At 39.5% G+C, this 21,236-nt stretch overlaps 1 protein-coding gene across 1 annotated transcript in view; it reads right to left on the minus strand.

The window, feature by feature from the left end:
- Nucleotides 1–456: 456 nt before the first annotated feature.
- ZW10 (zw10 kinetochore protein) overlaps nt 457–21,236 on the minus strand; it is a 40,147-nt gene continuing 19,367 nt past the window's right edge. Inside the window, exons 8-16 of the mRNA XM_047752684.1 lie at nt 20,010–20,173; nt 19,262–19,444; nt 16,003–16,241; nt 13,546–13,617; nt 9,559–9,728; nt 8,139–8,269; nt 7,225–7,356; nt 4,816–5,018; nt 457–1,045 (exon numbers count right to left, since the gene is read on the minus strand). Of these exons, the coding sequence (XP_047608640.1) occupies nt 925–1,045; nt 4,816–5,018; nt 7,225–7,356; nt 8,139–8,269; nt 9,559–9,728; nt 13,546–13,617; nt 16,003–16,241; nt 19,262–19,444; nt 20,010–20,173 (1,415 nt within the window). The 3' untranslated portion in view covers nt 457–924. The remainder of the gene's footprint in view (nt 1,046–4,815; nt 5,019–7,224; nt 7,357–8,138; nt 8,270–9,558; nt 9,729–13,545; nt 13,618–16,002; nt 16,242–19,261; nt 19,445–20,009; nt 20,174–21,236) is intronic.

The following is a 21,236-nucleotide window of genomic DNA, read 5'->3' on the forward strand; positions in this document are numbered from 1 at the left end:
ATACTTCCAACAGCTGCAAAAGCAGAGTTAAAAACGCAAAAGGTTGAGCTGAAGGCTTACCCGTGTCTGCCAAATAAAGGAATAGGCTGCAGAGCCCTGAGTTAGCATCTCATGCACAGCACATACATGCCAAAGGAACACTGGCAATGTAAAACTTTTGCCATTTGATAAGCTACAGAAACTGGAATTTGACAAACACCCCCCCCCAAAAAAAAAATCCAACCAATAAAATAGAATTTAGTTGAAATAGCAAAAAGTGTCAAAAATTTACACTGAAAGTCCTGGGAGTCCCGATAATGCTAACAAGTTAACAGAGGGTATATGAAGAAAGACAGTAAGTTGGTGGATCTTCTGTGAGGATCATAAATGTCAATAAAAAGAAAGGCAGAGCAGATAGGAAAATCGATGGGCTCCTTTGTTAAAGCTTCCATGTTATTAAAGACACTCACCCTCAACTCTGAAAAGCATTATTTATTGGAAAGAATATTAAGAAGGCTTCTTAATCCCTGCAAGGCCAAATACGGTTCCTTTACCCTCCCAAATAACTCCCATTTGCTCACAAATTCTTTACCTCAACTTGTGGAATGTCCTGGATTCCTTGACCCAAGGCCAGGACTTCTATCTTCAAGGGATAAAGTTCCCAGAGGGCCCTGGAAGCAACATGAAATACTGTCGCCCGACAGTTTATCAGGGGAGGGAGACTAAAAGGTCATCGAATTGAGGTGCTTCACGTGACATCTTAACACCCAGTTCTTCCACAAAGCCTCACACAGGCCAGGAGGTAAGGCGTGCTTAGGCGAAACCAAACTTGCATGACATTAGTTCACCAAGACCAATGGGTGATTCCAACAAGTCTTTAAAGGAAAAATTATGTCAAGAGAGGACTCCACATGGTCAAGACATGGCTTTCTCAGGAAGATGGAGCTATTTAATCTTAGCAAGGGCAGCTGCTCTTCTTTCTGTGTTCTGGAACAAGGCACGAATTAAAGCTTTCACTTCACTGGAAGAGAATGCAGCTGCCAAGGGCCCTTTTCCATCTGCCCACCTGAAAAATAAAAAATATAATATCCATTTTCTATAAAACACAAGATTTTAATCTTGCTTATTTGATCCCAAATGTGTACTTGTTTTAAACAGAAATAAAACAAAATCTTGGCATGCTTCCCCTTCTTGATAAATCTACCACTCAATAGCTTTGACTTCTTGTTTCTTGGCTGCATTTTGGTATCAGCAGAGACAGATGAAGAGATCAAGTTAGGAATATGAGACTGTTCTCCCTCATCCTCTTCCAAGCTCTGTTTGAACTTGACAATTATGACCACATCCTCACATGGCTATAGAGTAAGGGGATCTGTAACTACTTTAAAAAGCAAACCACAGACAACACATTTTAACTGACAAAGAACAGATAAAAAAACACATATATGGAATCAAAAACAACCCAAGAGAATAACGGGTAAAAAATATGAACAGCCCATGGATACAGAGAACAAACTAGTGGTTACCAGTGAGAAGGGGGGTGGGGGAGGGGCAATATAGGGGCAGAGGACTAAGCGATGCAAACTATTAGGTACAAAATAAGCTAAAAGGATATACTGCACAACACAGGGAATATAGCCAATACTTCATAATAACTATAAAGGGAGTGTATAACCTTTAACAACTGTGAATCAGGAGTTCTCTCTGTGGCACAATAGGATCGGCAGTTCTCTGTGGCACTGGGACACATGTTCAATCACTGCCCAGCACAGGGGGTTAAGGATCCGGCATTGCTGCAGCTGTGGTGTAGGTCACAACTGCAGCTCAGATCTGATCTCTGGCCCAGGAACTCCATATGCCAAATAGGCAGCCAAGAAAGAAAAAAAAAAATTGTCAATCACTATACTATACACCTGTAACTTAGTAACATGGTATATCAACTATGCGTCAAAAAAAAAAAACTGATTCCCAGTATTCAAAAAAATATATGAACAGGCTTTTTTACAATAGAAGCAAATGATCAATAAAAAGATGCTCAGTGTCATTAGAATTTAAGGAAATACAAATTAAAATGAGAATGAGCTACCATTTCATACCAACTAGACTAGCAAAAATGTTTGAGTCTGATAATGCCAAATACTGGTGAAAATGTGAAAAAATAGGATAAATAAACTATGAAACATGTAGCTATAAAGTAGTCATGAGAATGTAACGTACACATAAGGAATATGGTCAATAATGTAACAACTTTGGGTGATGGACGGTAACTGATTTTACTGTAATGATCATTTCAAAATATATAAAATATCAAATCACTATGTGGTGAAGCTAATATAATATTGAATATTAATTGTAATTCAAGTTTTTAAAAAAGCTATGAAATATTTATATAATGGAATATATGATATAGGAGTGAAAATGAACTGTAACTACACATAACTTCATGAATGAATTTCTTAAACAAAAGAAGATTCCATTTATAGAAAGTTCAAAAACAGGCACGTCTAAACTATATTATTTAGGGATATGTACAAATGTGGTAAAACTATAAAGGGAAGAAAACATACAACACAAAATTCAAGATAGTGCTAAGTTCCTTTGGTGAGGCCCATTTGGAGAAAGGTACACAGATTATCTTCAAAGGTAGTGGTTAATTTTTTCTTATGCTGGGTAATAGGAACATGAAGTTTTTTTTGTGTTTTTTTATTTGTCTTTCGTCTTTTCAGGGCGGCACCTGTGGCATATGGAGAATCCCAGGCTAGGGGTCTAATCGGAGCTGTTGCTACCGGCCACAGCCACAGCAAAGCCAGATCCAAGCCACGTCTGTGACCTACACCACAGCTCACGGCAACGCCAGATCCTTAACCCATTGATCGAGGCCAGGGATTGAACTCACAACTTCATGGTTCCTAGTCAGATTCGTTTCTGCTGCTCCACGATGGGAACTCCAGATTTATTTTATACTTTTTCTTTTTTTTTTTTCTTTTTCAGTCACACCCTCAGCACATGGAAGTTCCCACGCCAGGGATCGACTACAGCTGTGGCAATGCTACAGCTATGGCAATGCCAGATCCTTAACCTGCTACACCAGGCCAGGGATCGAACCCACACCTCGTAGCTGTCTGAGCTACCACAGAGTATCAGATCTTTAACCTGCTATGCCACAGCAGGAACTCCTTTACTCTTTTCCTTTAAAGTGTGAATATATGTTATATATACTATACTCCTTCATACGTGTATTTTATAATTTTTAAATGTTTAACAACACAACCGGTGGTAATTTCTTTGGAAAAAAAATTTTCTCAATTAGCTATTTTCCTCATATTTATTGAAATCTCTGGGAGAAAAAAAAAAAATCTTCCTAGCCAGAGAAAAGAAACTAAGAGTTCCCACCATGGCATAATGGGTTAAGAATCTAACTGCAGTGGTTCAGGTCGCAGCTGCAGCTCAGACTCAATCCCTGGCCTGGGATATCCATATGCCACAGGTGCAGCCATTAAAAAAAGAAGAAGGGAGTTCCCATCGTGGCGCAGTGGTTAACGAATCCGACTAGGAACCATGAGGTTGCGGGTTCGGTCCCTGCCCTTGCTCAGTAGTTGATGATCCAGTGTTGCCGTGAGCTGTGGTGTAGGTTGCAGACAGGGCTCGGATCCTGCGTTGCTGTGGCTCTGGCGTAGACCGGTGGCTACAACTCCGATTAGACCCCTAGCCTGGGAACCTCCATATGCCGCGGAAGTGGCCCAAAGAAATAGCAAAAAGACAAAAAAAAAAAGAAGAAACAGCAGCTGAGTTACACCAATATTTTCATTTTTCTCACAACAAAGAATTAGTGATCATTCTTTGGCTATAAGAGGGCCTTTAAACAAAAGAAAGAAAATTTACCTGCTGGCCTCTGATGTATTGACCTAAGGCCATAACCCACTAAGAATGTGAAAATAACAAATGAATAAATCAAATTTTGAACCAAACATAGTTAAAGATATTTTGATGTGACTTTTTCAAGAAAAATCTCATTTACCTTGTTTTAGAATGGACAATATTTGCTGAGAACAACACAGACACACCTAGGATGACTAGTCATATAATTGGTCATGTGTAATAAATCAAGCTAAAGCAGATAGACAAGTAGCTACAGGGATAGATACGACCTTAACACTTATTCAGTGAGTTCCCTATGCCAGGTATGAATGCTTGCTAATAACATACCCAGACAATAATAAAAGCAGCTATGGGTGTGTAACCAACCCACATCTATCCTGTTTTGCAGAGTATCAATGACCTGTTTGCACACACAGTATGACATGACATAGCACACAACTACTGGGCACAGCAACGTTAACTGGTGGTGGTGAGAAAAAACCATCCACTCTATTTAGGAAGATGAATCCTCTCTATGTGTATGGTGCTGAATCTCTCCAACTACTTTACTCCCTGCAGAAAAACTGCCGGTCAAACAAAGGTTTGATGCTAAAGTCTTACAGATAAAAGTCACTTCTCTGTCAACATATCAAAGCCAATCTTAAAATGCATTCACTGTTGGTTAAGATGGGCACACCTTTCCACCTGGGTGTCAGAAGGTTGTACTTCTTACAAGTGCAAGATCATCTACACAGCATGACAAAACAACATGTCTGAGACCAAACTAACAGAAACAAGTCTTTCTGTTATCAAATATGTGACAGTGGTCATGAGAGCCACACTACGATAGTTCACGCAAAGGACCCAGCTACCTCTATTCAAGATGAGAGAGAGAAAAAAGCACTGCTATCAATGGCACTAATACTCTCTTATCACTGTGAAGAGATATATAAATCATATAGAGGGGTTTTAACCCACCGATCCCCAATTTCTTGCAGACTCGCTTGCAACATTATCATCAATTCTTTGAACGGCATCCATTTTGGCACATAGACTGGAACCTCTTCTTGATATTTCCTGTTCCTGCTTTCTTCAGACAGAGGTGCAAATACTTGGGGTCCTTCATCCATCACTGTTTTACATAGGGAATACAATCTATCACCATCTTCAGTAGAGATGTCCTCGTTTGACATAAAGGGAACACAAAGGGCCAGAGTAAGTAAAGAACAGATCTTTGATGCATGTTATCCAGGGATCAGCTATAGCAAGATGTTTTCCAACCAATTTCACACATCTTACTAGACACCAGATTTCATCAGCTCTGCCAATACTCCTAAAGCTAGAATGACACAAAAGATGTTTCAAAAGATTGTTAGTAATTTAGTTTGCCTGCATGAAACAATCCATTTCTCCAGTAGAATACAGCACAGCTTGCTGCAAAGCAGGGGATATTATTACAAGTAAGGGTTTAGCCAATCTGTACTTCAGAGGTATCAGGTGGCAGAGTCCAGGGAACTTGCCTTTAGGATCACACAAACAGTCCCAACCACAACAGTGGGTTGGTAAAGTGGTACCTGTACAAGGCTGCATTTCACTTTACTAAATTCAACCATTTAGTTCACTTACATTTAAATAAATATATGACTTCATACTTTATATCTTGGGAGCACTGCTCCATTTCCAACCTCCTCATTCATAATTTACACAGATGCTAGATGGAGAAGCAGTATAATCCTACTTTCTTTTTTTTTTTTGTCTTTTTTTAGGGCCGCACCCACAACATGTGGAGGTTCCCAGGTGCCGGAGGCCAGCTCCAGCAGCCAGGGAGTGTACACCTTTTCCCGATAGGAGAGGGACACGCGTCGGCGAATGTACATATGGAGACAGCCTCTTTGTCCCTTCTTTCAGGGCGCTGGACTGCTCAAATTTTACTGGCATAAGTGGTTGATTATATAGACAGTTTTTCACTACAGATTACATCACAGTGTTAAAAGTACATTGGTTAACTATTACATGGTATAGCAGCTATACATCATGTTCTAAGATCTTTATCTTAACTAAACTTAGTGGGTACAATTTAGGGGCAATTAGGTACACAATACATCATGTTTTAAGATCTCTATCTTAACTAAACTTAGTACAATTTAAGGGCAATTAGGTACAATACATCATGTGGAAAGGAGGAGACTGAGTACAAATCATCCCATGGCCAGCCAGTCTTTACAATTTGACGAGGTCATAGACATAAGAATTTGGCATTCACAAATCTTGCTTTTAGACTGGTGCTTATCTTCAAAGCGTTATGGCAGGGAGACAGTATAAGAAAATATAAACCAACTTAACTAGCTATCACTTAAAAGCTTCTATAACTCATAGCTAGGTGTCTTTTGGTCATGAATAATATATGTCTAACTTCTATGAACCTCATTAAAGTCCTAACTCTAAAGTTTACTGTATAACTAGTTAGTAGATAAACACCATGTTTTAGTTGGATTTAATAGGGGAAAGTCCTTCAGGATGAAATTCTTACTATATTATTGTTGTAATTTTGTTAAATCACAAATCACCACAGGAAAATAAGAATGGAAAATAAGAATAATAAGCAAATAATCAGGAAAGACTGAGGAAAACTGAATAACAAGTTAATAACTAAGTCATCCATGGAACAATCCCCACTCAGTAACACAAAATGGAAATTGTTTCCTGGAAAAATCAGTTCCCCACCAGTATCAGCAGGCAAGCCTTATTGTCTTTTGGGGCCTGTCCTCGGAATTGCGCCGTAGAGGCAGACGTCTCCTTGTTTAGGAATCTGCCCTCGGAATTGCACTGTTGAGACAGGTCCCTTTTTCTGATGAGGAGCCTGCCTTCAGAATTGCACCATTCAGGCAAGCTCCCTTCCTCAGCTCTTTGTATCTTCTCGGCTCCCCACATCAGACTAGGGTTTGAATTGGAGCTGTAGCTGCTGGCCTACGCCACAGCCAGAGCCATGCCAGAGCCATGCCAGATCTGAGCTGCACCTACAACCTACTCCACAGCTCATGGCAACACCGGATCCTTAACCCACTGAGCAAGGCCAGGGATTGAATCTGCATCCTCATGGATGCTAGTCAGATTCGTTTCTGCTGAGCCACAACAGGAATTTCCTTATTTTCTTACATAAGTATGAAAGATAGAGCTCAGCAATTCTCCGGCAAAACAGAAGATGAAAGTGAAAAAAAAATTAACAGTATAAGGTGTTAGACATAAAACATGAACAATTTCTTCTACCATCCATGTGGACTGAAAAATGAGACTTCAGTCCACATGGATGTTCAATGTCACTAGGAAAGTGACAATCTGAAACAAGAATTTCATCTCAGGTCTGGTGAGGCATCTAATGGTCCTTACCTCTAGGGCAGTGATTCTGCCAATCATCTCAGAAATCGCTGTATTGAGTAAAGTCCCCATAGCCTTGCAATATATATTTACTGGTAGGACATCCTGCCACACGATCCCAAGTCTCTTTAGTTGGTGCAGTACCTGTCAGAAGAACACAGCTATTTACATGGAAGAGAGAGTGTTACAACTTGTATTTTCTAGATTTACATTTATCATTTGTGTGTGGAGAAGAGGTATTATAGAAAGGTGAGAAAAGGTAATTAAGAATACGTGCTGGAGTTCCCGTTGTGGCACAGCAGAAATGAATCCAACTAGGAACCATGAGGTTGTGGGTTCAAGCCCTGGCTTCGCTCAGTGGGTTAAGGATCCAGCATAGACGAGGACTGGATCTGGCGTTGCTCTGACTGTGGCAAAGGCCAGCAGCTGTAGCTTTGATTAGACCCCTAGAGCCTGGGAACCTCCATATGCTGCAGGTTCAGGCCTAAAAAAGCAAAAATAATAATAATAAAATAAAGAATACGTGCTTCTTGAATACTCAACTTTAGTGATATCCCTGTTAGATGAAAAACAGACCTATCCTGAGGATGGGAAAACTGTAGTAAAGATAAGTCACTTAGGAGAGAGAGGCATTTTTTAAAAAAGAAAACCAGTATTTCAAATTTCCCAAACCCAAGTTCATGGGTTAAAAACTTGCTATCACAGATTTATTAGCTATAACTAGTCATGCTATTGGCTTGATGAAAAGACAGCTTCCTGTTGACTTTGTGGGGCAGGGAAAGAAAAGCTTGTAAACATGACGATAAAAGCTACTCACATTTTCCAATGGGAGAACTACCTGTTACATATTCTCTGCTGCTTAAAAAACAAGGGTAGGAGCATCTAAAGAAAGAGTACAAATTCCAGAAATAATAACAGCCTCCCACCTGCCGGACTGCTTTACCCGCTGCAGAATAATTCTCCTCATCGTCCATGTTGGAAAAGTTTCTAGCACTTGATAATCTTTCCAGCAGTTCTCCCTTCTGTGCCCGCATTTGGGCCAAAAAACACTCTGTCCCTATGATGAGAAAACAAAGAATTCTAAAAAGTGGTTCAATTACACACTGCAAAACCAGGGTGGAAGAGGCGAGACAAGCATGAACCATATATATAACTGTTCTGCCTATGTAAAAACAGCTGCTTGTTAGATAACATCATAAAGTTATACTAAGGTTACTAGAAACATCACTTCTTCTATTTATTTATTTATTTAGCCATGCCCTCAGCATGTGGAAGTCCCGGGACCAAGGATCAAACCCGAGCCACAGCTGCAACACAAGCCACAGCAGTGACAACACTGGATCCTTAACCTGCTGCACCAGCAAGGGAACTCCCAGAAACAGCACTTCTAATACATTAGCCAGTCCCTCCAAGCCCACCCTCAGGATAATAAGTCTTTTCCAACAGTTTGTCCAGAGTCAGTTAAGAAAAGTTACTTATACAGAAGAAGCAACTACTTTTTTTTCTGATATATCTACACCACCTAAGGGAAAAGTCAGGAATTGAAAAGCTGAGTAAGTCACATAGATTTTCTGCTTTTCTTAGGCTATCATAGTAAACATACTGACCTATCCCACATTTCATTTCATTTCTTTTTTTTTTTTGTCTTTTTGCAATTTCTTGGGCTGCTCCCACAGCATATGGAGGTTCCCAGGCTAGGGGTTGAATCGGAGCCATACCCGCCAGCCTACACCAGAGCCACAGCAACGCCAGATCCAAGCCACATCTGCAAACTACACCACAGCTCAAGGCAACGCTGGATCCTTAACCCACCAAGCAAGGCCAGGGATCGAACCCACAACCTCATGGTTCCTAGTCGGATTCGTTAACCACTGAGCCACGATGGGAACTCCCCACATTTCATTTCTTTTGATTTTTTTAATAATCAGAAGTAAAGCTAAGGGAGGTAGAAGAGAAGGGAGCTAGCTTGCGGTTTTGCAAAAGCATAAACACTGACATTAGTGAGTTCTTACCAACAATGCTAACAGAACTGTCACACTACAAATCTTGGTATGTGTCTCTCTACTGACATAACTCTGATGGTGCAAATTCAGTACACGCCAGTAATGCAGTCTGGAACTTCAAAGTACCATCAAATCATGTCATGAAAATGTAATGCTTTCAAAAGTCTGCATTCACTTTATAAAGCTGAAAACTGGGAACACCTGCAAATTAAATGCCCTCCCGCTTCCCAATACAGTTCAGGACCACCACCTAATATCTAACTGCCTCATTCATAAATTACAAAGCTACTAGTCTGAGAAGCTGCATTATCGATATGCTTCCCTAAACTAAGGCATCAGTTACCAAGTCTCCTGAAGCCAGGTACAAGATCCACAAAAGTAGCAGTGCCATCACATAGAATGGGGGCCAGACGTAATCTGAACTGATGCCCGAGGGTCAGCAAGTGATGAGCAATATACATGCAGTTGTTGTGGTGAATGGCAGCCAGCTGGGGCAGTTTTTGAAGGTTCTCCCTAGGTCAGAAAGAAGCATAGGAAAAGAAAGAAATCACCTGTTACTGAAGGTGGGGTTGATGAAAAACTTACTCTTTTAATGTATTTCTAGGCATTAATCACTGTATAAATGCTGTACATAACAAGGGGAGACCTCATCCCTCCCACTGCCATTCAATCAGTGAGGTTCTGCCTGCATGGGATCTTATTCTATAAAACTATCCCAGTGATTAACAAAAAAGAGCAAGGGAATCAAGAGGTTTACCTGTATCAACTCTTTGTACTAGAAACCTAGCAGAGCTGTACATAATAATTTCCTTGAAACTTAACACTGTTAAGTCTGTGGAAATACAGATTTACTTCTCCTTTCTCCACATTCCTATTTCATTTATATAATGAAGAACTTAACTATTTTCTACACTTGATTTTAGCCAAAAGGCCGAGAAGTGATAGCACTTAACTATTTTCTAATTCACCAGTTTTCAAAGCTGGCTACAGATTATAGAGTCACCCAAGAAATTTTAAGTATATGGATGCTTAGATTTCATCTCAAACAAATTAAATCACAATTTCTGAGTGAAGCCAGGGCATTTATATGTTTTAAAATCTTCACAGGTGATTTTAAATCTTCATGAAAGATGGAAAATCACTGCTTTAACTCTTTTGCACATATTAGCCTATCTAGCCAGCTTGGGAAGAGATCTTGTCTTGTGCTTCTCCTGCATAACGACTAGCAGTTCTTCAATCCAATTAATACTTCCTACTTTGCTGATTCAATGTCAGGTTAGAACATACAAAGTCAGAAACTCACAGTCTAAGACAGCTCTCCTCACTCTGGGCTACAGATCAGAAGCATAAAAAACAAAGCCACACATGTAAATCATACCTATAAATCAAAATTTCTACGGGCAAGGTCTTAGCAAATATCTTTTTTTTTTTTTTTTTTGGTTGTACCTGCTGCATGGGATCACACCATGTCATAGCAGTGGCCTAAGCCAGATCCTTAACCACTAGGCCACCAGGGGACTCTTGAAATACATATTTTTTTCTTTCTTTCTTTTTTTTTTTTTTTTGGTCTTTTTGCCGTTTCTTGGGCTGCTCCCGAAGCATATGGAGGTTCCCAGGCTAGGGGTCGTCGAATCAGAGCTGTAGCTGCTGGCCTATGCCAGAGCCGCAACAACGCGGGATCTGAGCCAAGTCTGCAATCTACACCATAGCTCACGGCAACGCCGGATCCTTAACCCACTGAGCAAGGCCAGGAATCGAACTCGCAACCTCATGGTTCCTAGTCGGATCCATTAACCACTGAGCCATGACAGGAACTCCCTTGACATACATATTCTTAAAGGTCCATAAGAGAGTCTAAAATACTTCCAAAGCTGACAACTCTAATCTAGAACAATGGTTTTTAAAGTTTGGTCCCCTGACAGGCCACATCACCATCACCTGAAAATTTGTTAAAAAATTCCAGGCTTTTCCCTGGCCCTACTGAATCAGAAATCTCACGCATGGATCTGGTAAGGCTTCTTGGTGATTCTGATACAAATTAAATTTTGTAAACCACTGGTCAAGTATAAAGTTCCCAGATCTGGAGTTCCCCTTGTGCCTCAATGGTTAACAAATCCGACTAGGAACCATGAGGTTTCGGGTTCGATCCCTGGCCTTGTTCAGAGGGTTAAGGATCGGCGTTGCTGTGAGCTGTGGTGTAGGTCGCAGACACGGCTTGGATCTGGCATTGCTGTGGCTCTGGCATAGGCTGGCAGCTATAGCTCCAATTAGACCCCTAGCCTGGGAACCTCCATACACTGCAGGTGCGGCCCTGGAAAAAGACAAAAAATAAATAAAGATCCCAGATCAGAGAAAGGGGAAAGAGAGGCAAATCTAACTCTACATCAGTGTGAAAAATGTTTCTAAGCACAGAAACTCTTAAGCCAATTGTCTCTGAATCTCCAAGGATGGCCCAAAGAGGTTTTCTCTTTTCCTTTACCTAAGTAGAAAGTAAAATTAAAAATTTAAGCCACAGGATCTCCCATTGTGGCGCAGTGGAAACAAATCCGACCAGTAGCCATGAAGTTGTGGGTTCAATCCCTGGCCTCGCTCAGTGGGTTAAGGATCTGGCATAGCTGTGAGCTGTGGTGTAGGTTGCAGACACGGCTCAGATCCTGGAAATTTGTTAAAAAATTCCAGGCTTTTCCCTGGCCCTACTGAATCCTATGATGTTGTGGCTGTGGTGTACGCCAGCAGCTATAGCTCTAATTAGACTCCTAGCCTGGGAACTTCCATATGCCGTGAGTGTGGCCCTAAAAAAAAAAAACTTAAGCCACAGCGAAGAGAATACAAAAAAAAAAAAAAAAACCCCAAAGTTTACGATAAATAAGCTTTCTTTTAAAGCAAAAAACAACAGCTGGGCCTATTTAAAAACGTCTCAATTGTCCAAAAATCTGAATTAAAAAATACTACTCTGGTTTGAAAACTTAGTCCTTGATTAAGAAATTGCTTTGTTGATATATCATTTAAACATTTGGGAGTTCCCATCATGGCTCAGCAGTAACGAACCTGACTAGGATCCGTGAGGATGTGGGTTGGATCTCTGGCCTAGCTCAGTGGGTTAAGGATCATCCAGTGTTGCCATCAGCTGTGGTGTAGGTGGCAGATGCAGCTCAGATCTAGCGTTGCTGTGGCTGTGGCATAGGCCGGCAGCTGCACCTCCAATTGGACCCCTAGCCTGGGAACTTCCACATTCCACAGGTGGGGCCCTAAAAAAAAGGCAATAAAACAAAACATTTATAAGAGTTCCTCTGTGGTAAAGCAGGTTAAGGACCAGGCACTGTCACTGGTGTGGCTCAGTTTATTACTGCTGTGGCTCAGGTTCGATCCCTGGCCCAGTAACTTTCACATGCTGCGGGTGTGGCAAAAAAAAAAAAAAAAACCAAACAAACAAACAAAAAAAAACCCCACAACACAACCACTTATAAAAGGTATCCAGGAGTTCCCGTAGTGGCGCAGTGGTTAACGAATCCGACTAGGAACCATGAGGCTGCGGGTTCGGTCCCTGCCCTTGCTCAGTGGGTTAACGATCCAGCGTTGCCGTGAGCTGTGGTGTAGGTTGCAGACGCAGCTCGGATCCCGAGTTGCTGTGGCTCTGGCGTAGGCCGGTGGCTACAGCTCCGATTGGACCCCTAGCCTGGGAACCTCCATATGCCGCGGGAGCGGCCCAAGAAATAGCAAAAACAACAACAACAACAACAACAACAACAACAAAAGACCAAAAAAAAAGGTATCCAAAACACTTAACTTTGATAGCAGAGAGAACTCCTAGAGGCTTAAAGTTATGAGTAACTTTTTAGATTAATATTAAAAGAAACTTTAAAACTCCAAGACATTAGGTAAACACAGGCTAAGATAGCTAGGAAGAACAGCTGATCAACAGTTAAATAGCAGTCTCTTGTGGTATTAAGTCTGCAAAGCCATGAATGCCAAGGGAAAACATGGTATGTTTACTGGACAGCAATATGGAATCATGGGTGACCTTTTGCTTTGTAACCAAGTAAAGTGAGGCAGTTTTTAAAATACCCACCATCAATAACAGGGTAAGGTTCTTTTGAGTTTTTAAATTTGTGTCACCTACTATACTGCAGGATTAGAGTACCTTTACTAATTTATTAATAAACCACCAACATCCTTTAAACATATATTTTAAATGCATGTTTACAGAATTTTATTGTGAATTTTAGTAATTTTATATTCTTTGGTAGGAATATAAAATTACTGGTTTTAACCTGACTCAAGCATTTTAGGCCTACAATACTACAGAGAAGTCAGATGCAGTGGCACTTACTTGTGATATGTTGGTACAACATCATGGAACAAATGGAAGATATTTCTCACTGAGTAGAAAAGCTGAACAGCACTAAAAGGAAAACACAGTTTCAACAGAAATCCATAAGGCTATATTGGCAATGAGAAAAAAATTCAAACTAAGCACATCAGCTAAAACTACAGTTGGAGAAAACATCTGCCTTGGTCACTGCTGAAAACAGCATTAATCTAGATAGAGTATATTCTCAACCGACTAGACTGCAGTTCTAAAAACCTGGACCCATTAATAATCTTAAGAATAGCAGCATTCAACCCAAAGCCTCTTTTCCATTTATCAATTTATGTTCTGCCAGTACTCAGAGTATCCCTTCAGTAACAAATGAAGCTAAGCCTCAAGCAAATGTCACTGCTCACTGACGCACTGTGCAAAGGGCAAGGTATCAATAAAGGCACTCACTGGTGCTGTCAGAACCAGTCTGCCTTTCAACCTCCACTTTTTCTCCTTCTTACCCCAATGCAAGGAGATGAATCAACATTTCTAGGATAGAATCTATCCTCAAGTTTCCTTGCCCTTTAAATCTGGTCTTAGAACATCTAAAGATTATTATTAAAAACCACTTAGAAAGAGCAAATATAAGGTTTGTGTAGCTTACTTCCACAGAAGAATATCTTAAACTATGTATCCTGAATAAGTCACAGGAATTCAACAAATATTTTTAAAAAGTAAGTCATGGTCACTATATCCTAAAACACTGTTACAACTTGATAACTAACTAAATTATTTTATTTTTGTTGCATATGTTGCTGTTTGACATTTGAAAATAGGCAAGTGAATTGTTTCAGTGTAGCTGAACTTTTTTTTTTTTTTTTTTGTCTTTTTAGGGCCTCACCCACAGCATCTGGAGGTTCTCAGGCTAGGAATCCAATCAGAGCTGTTGCCACCGACCTACGCCACAGCCACAGCAACGCAGGACCCAAGCTGCATCTGCGATCTACACCACAGTAATGCCAGATCCTTAACCCACTGAGCAAGACCAGGAATTGAACACTCATCCTCATAGATGCTAGTCAGGTTCATTAACCACTGAGCCACAATGGGAACTCCTGTAGCTGTACTTTTGTTTGTCCTGTTAAAACTATTTTTTTTTGGTGGAAAGAATGTCCATTAACATTCATTATACAAAAACATTGTTTGGTGTTCTCTTAGGAAAAAGTGCTTTGCATCCCCTGATCTAGTATATTTCATGTGAATGCCATGTGAAGAAATAGTCACTCCTATATTTTATTCTGCCAAAGGAGTATATACTTCCTTTCACATGTATTTTTTCTTTCTACTTATATTTAAAACCAGAGGGACTTGTGAATATAACGATTCATTAAAGTCATGGAAATATTCTAGTAAACATGCTCTTTCCAGAGCAGAACAAATAAAAGGGTTTTGCACATGGAGATAAAAATTGAAACTCTGGAAGTCCATCTGAAGATGCAATTGATTAAGGCAGACCCTAGCTGAAAGTGTTTGGTACTGTGAGGATGAGAAGTAAAAAACTACTACACACAGATTCAAACTAAAGAGGCTTTTATAAATATGTTTTACAATCGACTTGGGCTACAGCCTACCGTTTTCTCCTCAATTTAGTTTAAGAGTAGGGGAAGAGCCTACTAAACAAAAAGAGATTCAGTACAAATGAGGAAGTTTGGGTACCTTGAATAAAATGTTAATCAGAAGAGGTATTCTTGAAAGGGAGAAATCAGACTTTGGCGTATTCCATTCTTTCTCTTTACCTTTGGCTACCCAACAAACTATTACAGTTTCATAACTAACATTTTGAGAATTCCCTGGTGGCTTAGCAGATTAAGGACTCAGCATTGTCACTGCTATGGTGAAGGTTTGATCTCTGGCCAAGGAACTTCTGCGTGCCATGGATGCAGCCAAAAAATAAAAAATAAAATTAACATTTAAAATGTAAATTAATTAGGGCCTAGATTTCATAAGGTAAAAGTCTGAATATTAAGCTAAGGGGCCAGCTGACTTAGATGGTACACACTAGCACTATGACCACCACCACCAATGCTAAGAATAAACATCTGAGTATCAACTGTTTCCTAGGTAGCATTCTAAGTTCTTTACAAGTGCTTTCTCGTGTAATATCATTCAAGTCAAATAAAAAGTTAAAAGTAGATAAAAATTAAAGAGCTTTTTGTTAAAAAGTGATTAACAATCTGTCCATCCATACACATGCTTTTATTCCTCATACCTTTCTGTAAGATGCATATGTTATTATAAATAAACATGAATGATCAATGCATACATGTGCTTTTTCTCTACATTGCTACACTGTTTCTCTAAGGGAAAAATATTAACTAATAGAATAAGAAAACCCAAAGAATTCCAGTCAATTTTCTTAATAAATATCTAGGTTAGATATGCATTTAACCAGATCATTGCCATTTTCAGATGACTCAGAACTCGTACCACTGATCACTGCTGGTTGTTGCCTCCACTAAAGTCTGATAGGCAAGTTCCATTAATTTCTTCACAGATTCACTGATGCGGCATGTGGGCAGAGAAAAGGAATGTTGGTCCAATGCATTTTCAGGCTCTAAATTCACCACTTCATTGTACTGCGTTGTAGACACTTTCTGTACTTGTAGCTTGTCATCCTCATCAGGACTAGGTAAGTCTGGCACACTTATCTTAGAAGCAGGAGTGATCTAAGAGTCAAATACAAAAACAGGAAATGCACTGTCCTCAGCATGTCACATGCAAGCACACAGCTAGGCATAAGATACTGGTTGCTTCCATGATGATTAAGCTATGGATCTACAGAGGAATGAAGAGATGGAGTAAATACGGCAGTACTTTAATGACTGCTCAATCTTGGGTGAGAGCACATCATAAGAAATAAGCAATCTCCTTTGCTGTGCCATTCCTCTAATTCTTCTGTGCACTCTTACTCTTGGTGGAAAAAGCAAAGCTCCGAAACTGGCCCAAGATTTTAGGTAAATGAAAGGACTTTTAAAAATCCTCTTCCTGGAATTCCCATCATGGCGCAGTGGTTAACAATCCAACTAGGAACCCTGAGGTTGCGGGTTTGGTCCCTGGCCTTGCTCAGTGGGTTAAGGATCCGGCATTGCCATGAGCTGTGGTGCAGGTCGCAGACTCGGCTCGGATCCCACCTTACTGTGGCTGTGGTGTAGGCTGGCGGCTATAGCTCCGATTTGACCCCTAGCCTGGGAACCTCCATATGCCATGGGAGCGGCCCTAGAAAAAAGGCAAAAAGACCAAAAAAAAAAAAAATCCTCCTCCTCAGACTAGACTGTTAGCTTATTGCACACCAGTATGATTTTGAGTTCTACTGCCATAAATTATTTCTCATCAAAAACATGTTGGCTTAGTCAAAGAAACAACACATTCAGGCTAGCTTATCCTCTTAAAACAAAATCCAAACCCAAAGAAAGAAAGCCTCCCTAACATTTATATAGAATGAAAATTCCCAGACTGGTCAAGACAAAAGCAAAGAACACTAGGCTTCTCGTCTGGAAACATCAGTGATATTTTTTCCCCTAACTTTTAACAAAGTCACTTAACCTCTCTGGATCTCAATTTTCTCACAGTAACATGAAGAAACTGCACTACAGTAATGGTTTTCAAACTGTGCTTCTTAAAGATACCTCAGAGACCAGAAGAGAGACAGAGTGGGTGGAAGCAGCGGGTTCCCTACTCGCACTGCAAGAAGTGCAGCTCTGCTCTGTGAAGACTGGACCTCTACAAAAAATTTCCAATAGGAAACGTTCATGCCAGTCTAATAAAAATGTTTAAGTAACCAGACCTGCCTTTCTAATCTGTAAAATGGTATAATACTGTCTACTTTATAAGGCTTTTGTGATGTTTAAATGAGAAAACAAATGGCATAACTGGGAGAGGTATAACCCACATCTAGTGAGTAGAATTTGGGATGCTACTAAAACATCCTACAGGACACTCCCCACCCCAGGCAAAGAATTATCTGGCCCCAAGTGTCAACAGTGGCACTGCTGAGAAACTAATCTAGAGGAAGCTACATCATTAGAATTCGGGTACTCGAAGGAAAGTACACTCTTAGAGAATGTCAGAATTAGTTGATCTAGTTCAATTCTGCCATGTTACAGAAAAAGAAATGAGATCCAACAAAGTTATCAGAGTCACAGAGCAATCTAGTAATAATTTATATTTGCTATTTATAACAAGGAGTTATGACAGAGCTAATGGGATATACATTAATTCATTTACCAAATGTTTACTGAGAACTAAGCGCGTAGGAGTATGCACCAGGTATTTTCTTGATGCTCCAGATACAACAGTGAACAAAAGAGTAAAGAAACAAAAACAAATAGGAAGAAAAAAAACCTGCCCAAGGGGAGGAACAATAATTCATACAGAAAATATTCACTGGTAAGTGATATGAAGAAAATTAAAGCAATGGGGAGGTCACAATTTTAAAAACAGTAGTCAGGAAAGGGAGCAAGTCATGTAGGTATCTGCAGAACTATTCAAAGCAGAGGAAAAAGAGACTCAAAAGTTCTGCAGGCAAGTAGGCCTGGAAAATTCAGGGAACAGCAATGAGTCAGAGTGCCTGGAGCAGAGACTGAAGAAGAATGCAACAGCTGATGGAGTCAGAGAGGCAGTAAGGGGACAGATCACATATGGCCTTGCAGGCTACTTGACAGCTACTGGGTCTTTCTCTCAATTGGATGGGAAGCCACTGAATTTTAGGCAAAAGAGTGATATAAGCAGAACTTCCCTGGTAGCTGAAGAGGTTAAGGAGTCAGCACTGTCACTGATGTGGCTCAAGTCACAGCTATGGTGCAAGTTTGATCCCTGGTTTGAGAACATCCACATGTTACATACAGATGGGGCCCAAAAAAAGTGACAAGTGATATTTACGTAAAAAAATCTGCAGCCCAGTGGCCAGTACTGAGTGCATTTCAGCTCCGTTAGCAACCAAGCTTACATCAAAAATACGTGTGCACTTCCAACGGCTAACTAAATAATTTGCTAAAGTGGACACAATAACATGGTGCCCCCGAGGGAAATGGGTGGTAGCAGAAAGGAAGGAGGAAGAAGAAAAATGGCTGAGGAATTTTCTATCAATAAGGAACTACTTTAGTCTGTTTCTTGCTTTAAGTAATACCTTATATTTGCTATGTAAGATAATAATAAAAAAAAAAGAAACCAGAAAAAAAAATACACAGAATTATCTAAGGTCAAAGGACTAAATTACTCGCAATGCATATTAATTAGGTACTGACTTTGCTGATAACTGCTCATACCCTACACAGATTACATATTTTTGTTTTATTAATTTTAAAATTAGTGCCTCTATCAGTCTAAGAGATGAAATCAACAATTCCACTAATAGGATATGATATCTGGATATAACAATACCTGTCACAAAATTGTGTACTAAAATCTTAAGTGATAAGTTGAGAAAAATTTGTAGGTTGACATACTGTCTGATTTCAACAACAATTTATACAATCCTTTTATATGTATTATCTTATCTGGGCCTCACAATACCCTATGAAAGAGGCAGATATTAGGGCCACATTAAAGATGAGAAAACTAATGTATAAGAAGATTAATAACTCAACTCAGTGAACTCAGCAACTGTCACATGCTCTTCTACTCTACCACAATCATCTCAGAAATGAGCTGCTTCCTAATACAGTGCAATACACTATAACCCCAGTACCTTCACAGTGTTGTGAATTTCAGAGGTCATTAGGTTTCTAGCTGCCACAATCACATCCTGACACTTCTTGTTAGCAAAATGAGAATTGATGTTTCGTGCATATTTCAGCAAATCAGTTGTATTTCCTTTTAAAAACCTCATCTCCTTTAGGGCATTTTCAAATTCTTCAGTGGATTGTATGATCTGAGAAAGAAGTGCAAGGAAAAAACATATATATATACATACATAAATTCCATTTCCACATTAAAATTTCAAATCCAATGTACAGAAAAGAACAAGTACCAGCTGGTCATTTAAGTTTTGGAACAGACCATCAATTACTAGGTATAAAAATATCACACATTTTTCTAGCCTTAGAAAAGCTAGAAAAGGAGGAGCATTTTCAGTATCACTGGGGGTCTTGGAACTCATCCCCAAAGATAAGGAGGGGACTACTGTATTTATTTTAGTGTATGAGGAAACACTAAAAAGAAGCCAAAAAGTAAAGTGTTGCATATAGCTGACACAAATATAAAAACAATTGTTCTTCAAAGGTGTCTTACTAAAGAAAACATATTTAATAAGAAAATATACTTCCCCAATCAAAAGGGAAAAAGCCAGAAGAAAAATGAAGTTATAGGGAACTCGAGTCCACACGTTATTTATAAATTTTTTAAAGATGTCACTAAACAAGATCTCCAAGGTAAACGAATGACACCAACAGGTACCTATGGTCTCTTCAAACCTTCTGTGATACCTCTGCTCTTACCTCTTCATATTGCTGTAATTTGCTGCTGTTTGTTGGGATAGAATAAACCAAACAATTTTTAATGAGGCACTCAGATAAGTCCTCCCAGATCATGTCACCAAGCATCTCAGCCAATATGATCTTAGATGTTTTTTCATTTTCTAGGTCAGCATCAAGAGGCAAATCTGATTTCAAAAGAAAAAGTTTTAAACAAGAAACCATTCACAGTTTGAACATATTCTCAAAGTCCCCAGTTTTCTAGAATTCTTTAAGATGATATGGAAGAAAGCAGCACAGATAATTCTACAGCTATCTCAACTGCATGCATGGGAAAAGCATGACACACAATTATTATTTAATTTGCACTGCTCAGATGAATTGTCTGCACTGTATGACTGCCTGTTCTCTATAACAATAAGGTATTAAGCCATCTACATTATAATCATCTATTGCTAACCTACAGATCTGATTATATGACAAGCACTGAGAAGTTCTGCATACCAAGTTGAAACCAGTTTACAATAAAATCTCAATTATTCAATAGCGAATAAACATACGTTTTTCATCACTGCATAGGATCTGAGTGTTTATCCTAAATATCAATAAACACTTTACATTATAGCCTAATAACTAGTCTATCAGACAGAATATTTCAATATCCGTTCTACTGTATATTTTATAGTGGCTTTTTTCCAACACATTTTGAGGGTGTTACATTTAGAATATACCATTAATTAATTAAATAACACATGAGAATCTTAAAAGAAAGTGACCGTATTACCTCAAAGCCTTGAGATACCTTACAATATCTGAAGTCTAGGCCTGTACTATTCGATATGATAGGAACCAGCCACATTTTGATACTGAGCTCTTGAAATGTGGCTGGTGTGACTGAGGAACTCAAATTTTTTTTTTTTTTTTTAAGTTTAAAAATAGAAGGAAAGGTGTGTGGTTATATGGGTAGCACTAGTGAGCTTTGTGGTGCTAGTTACATGAACCTACACATGTGCTAAAATTGCACAGAACCATTCACACACACACACACACACACACACACACAAGTTCAAGTAAAACTGGAGAAATCCGAATCAGCTCTGAATTGTGCCAAAGTCAATCCCCTGGTTTTGATACTATACTATGGTTACACAAGATGCTAACTGGGTGAAGGGTACATGGGACCTCTGTACATTTTCTGAATAAAGATTTTAAATTAAAAAAAAAAGAGAACGAAAGCATAAAATACTTTCC

The sequence above is a fragment of the Phacochoerus africanus genome, chromosome 11 (genome assembly GCF_016906955.1).
Source record: "Phacochoerus africanus isolate WHEZ1 chromosome 11, ROS_Pafr_v1, whole genome shotgun sequence".
NCBI classification, from domain to species: Eukaryota; Metazoa; Chordata; class Mammalia; order Artiodactyla; family Suidae; genus Phacochoerus; species Phacochoerus africanus.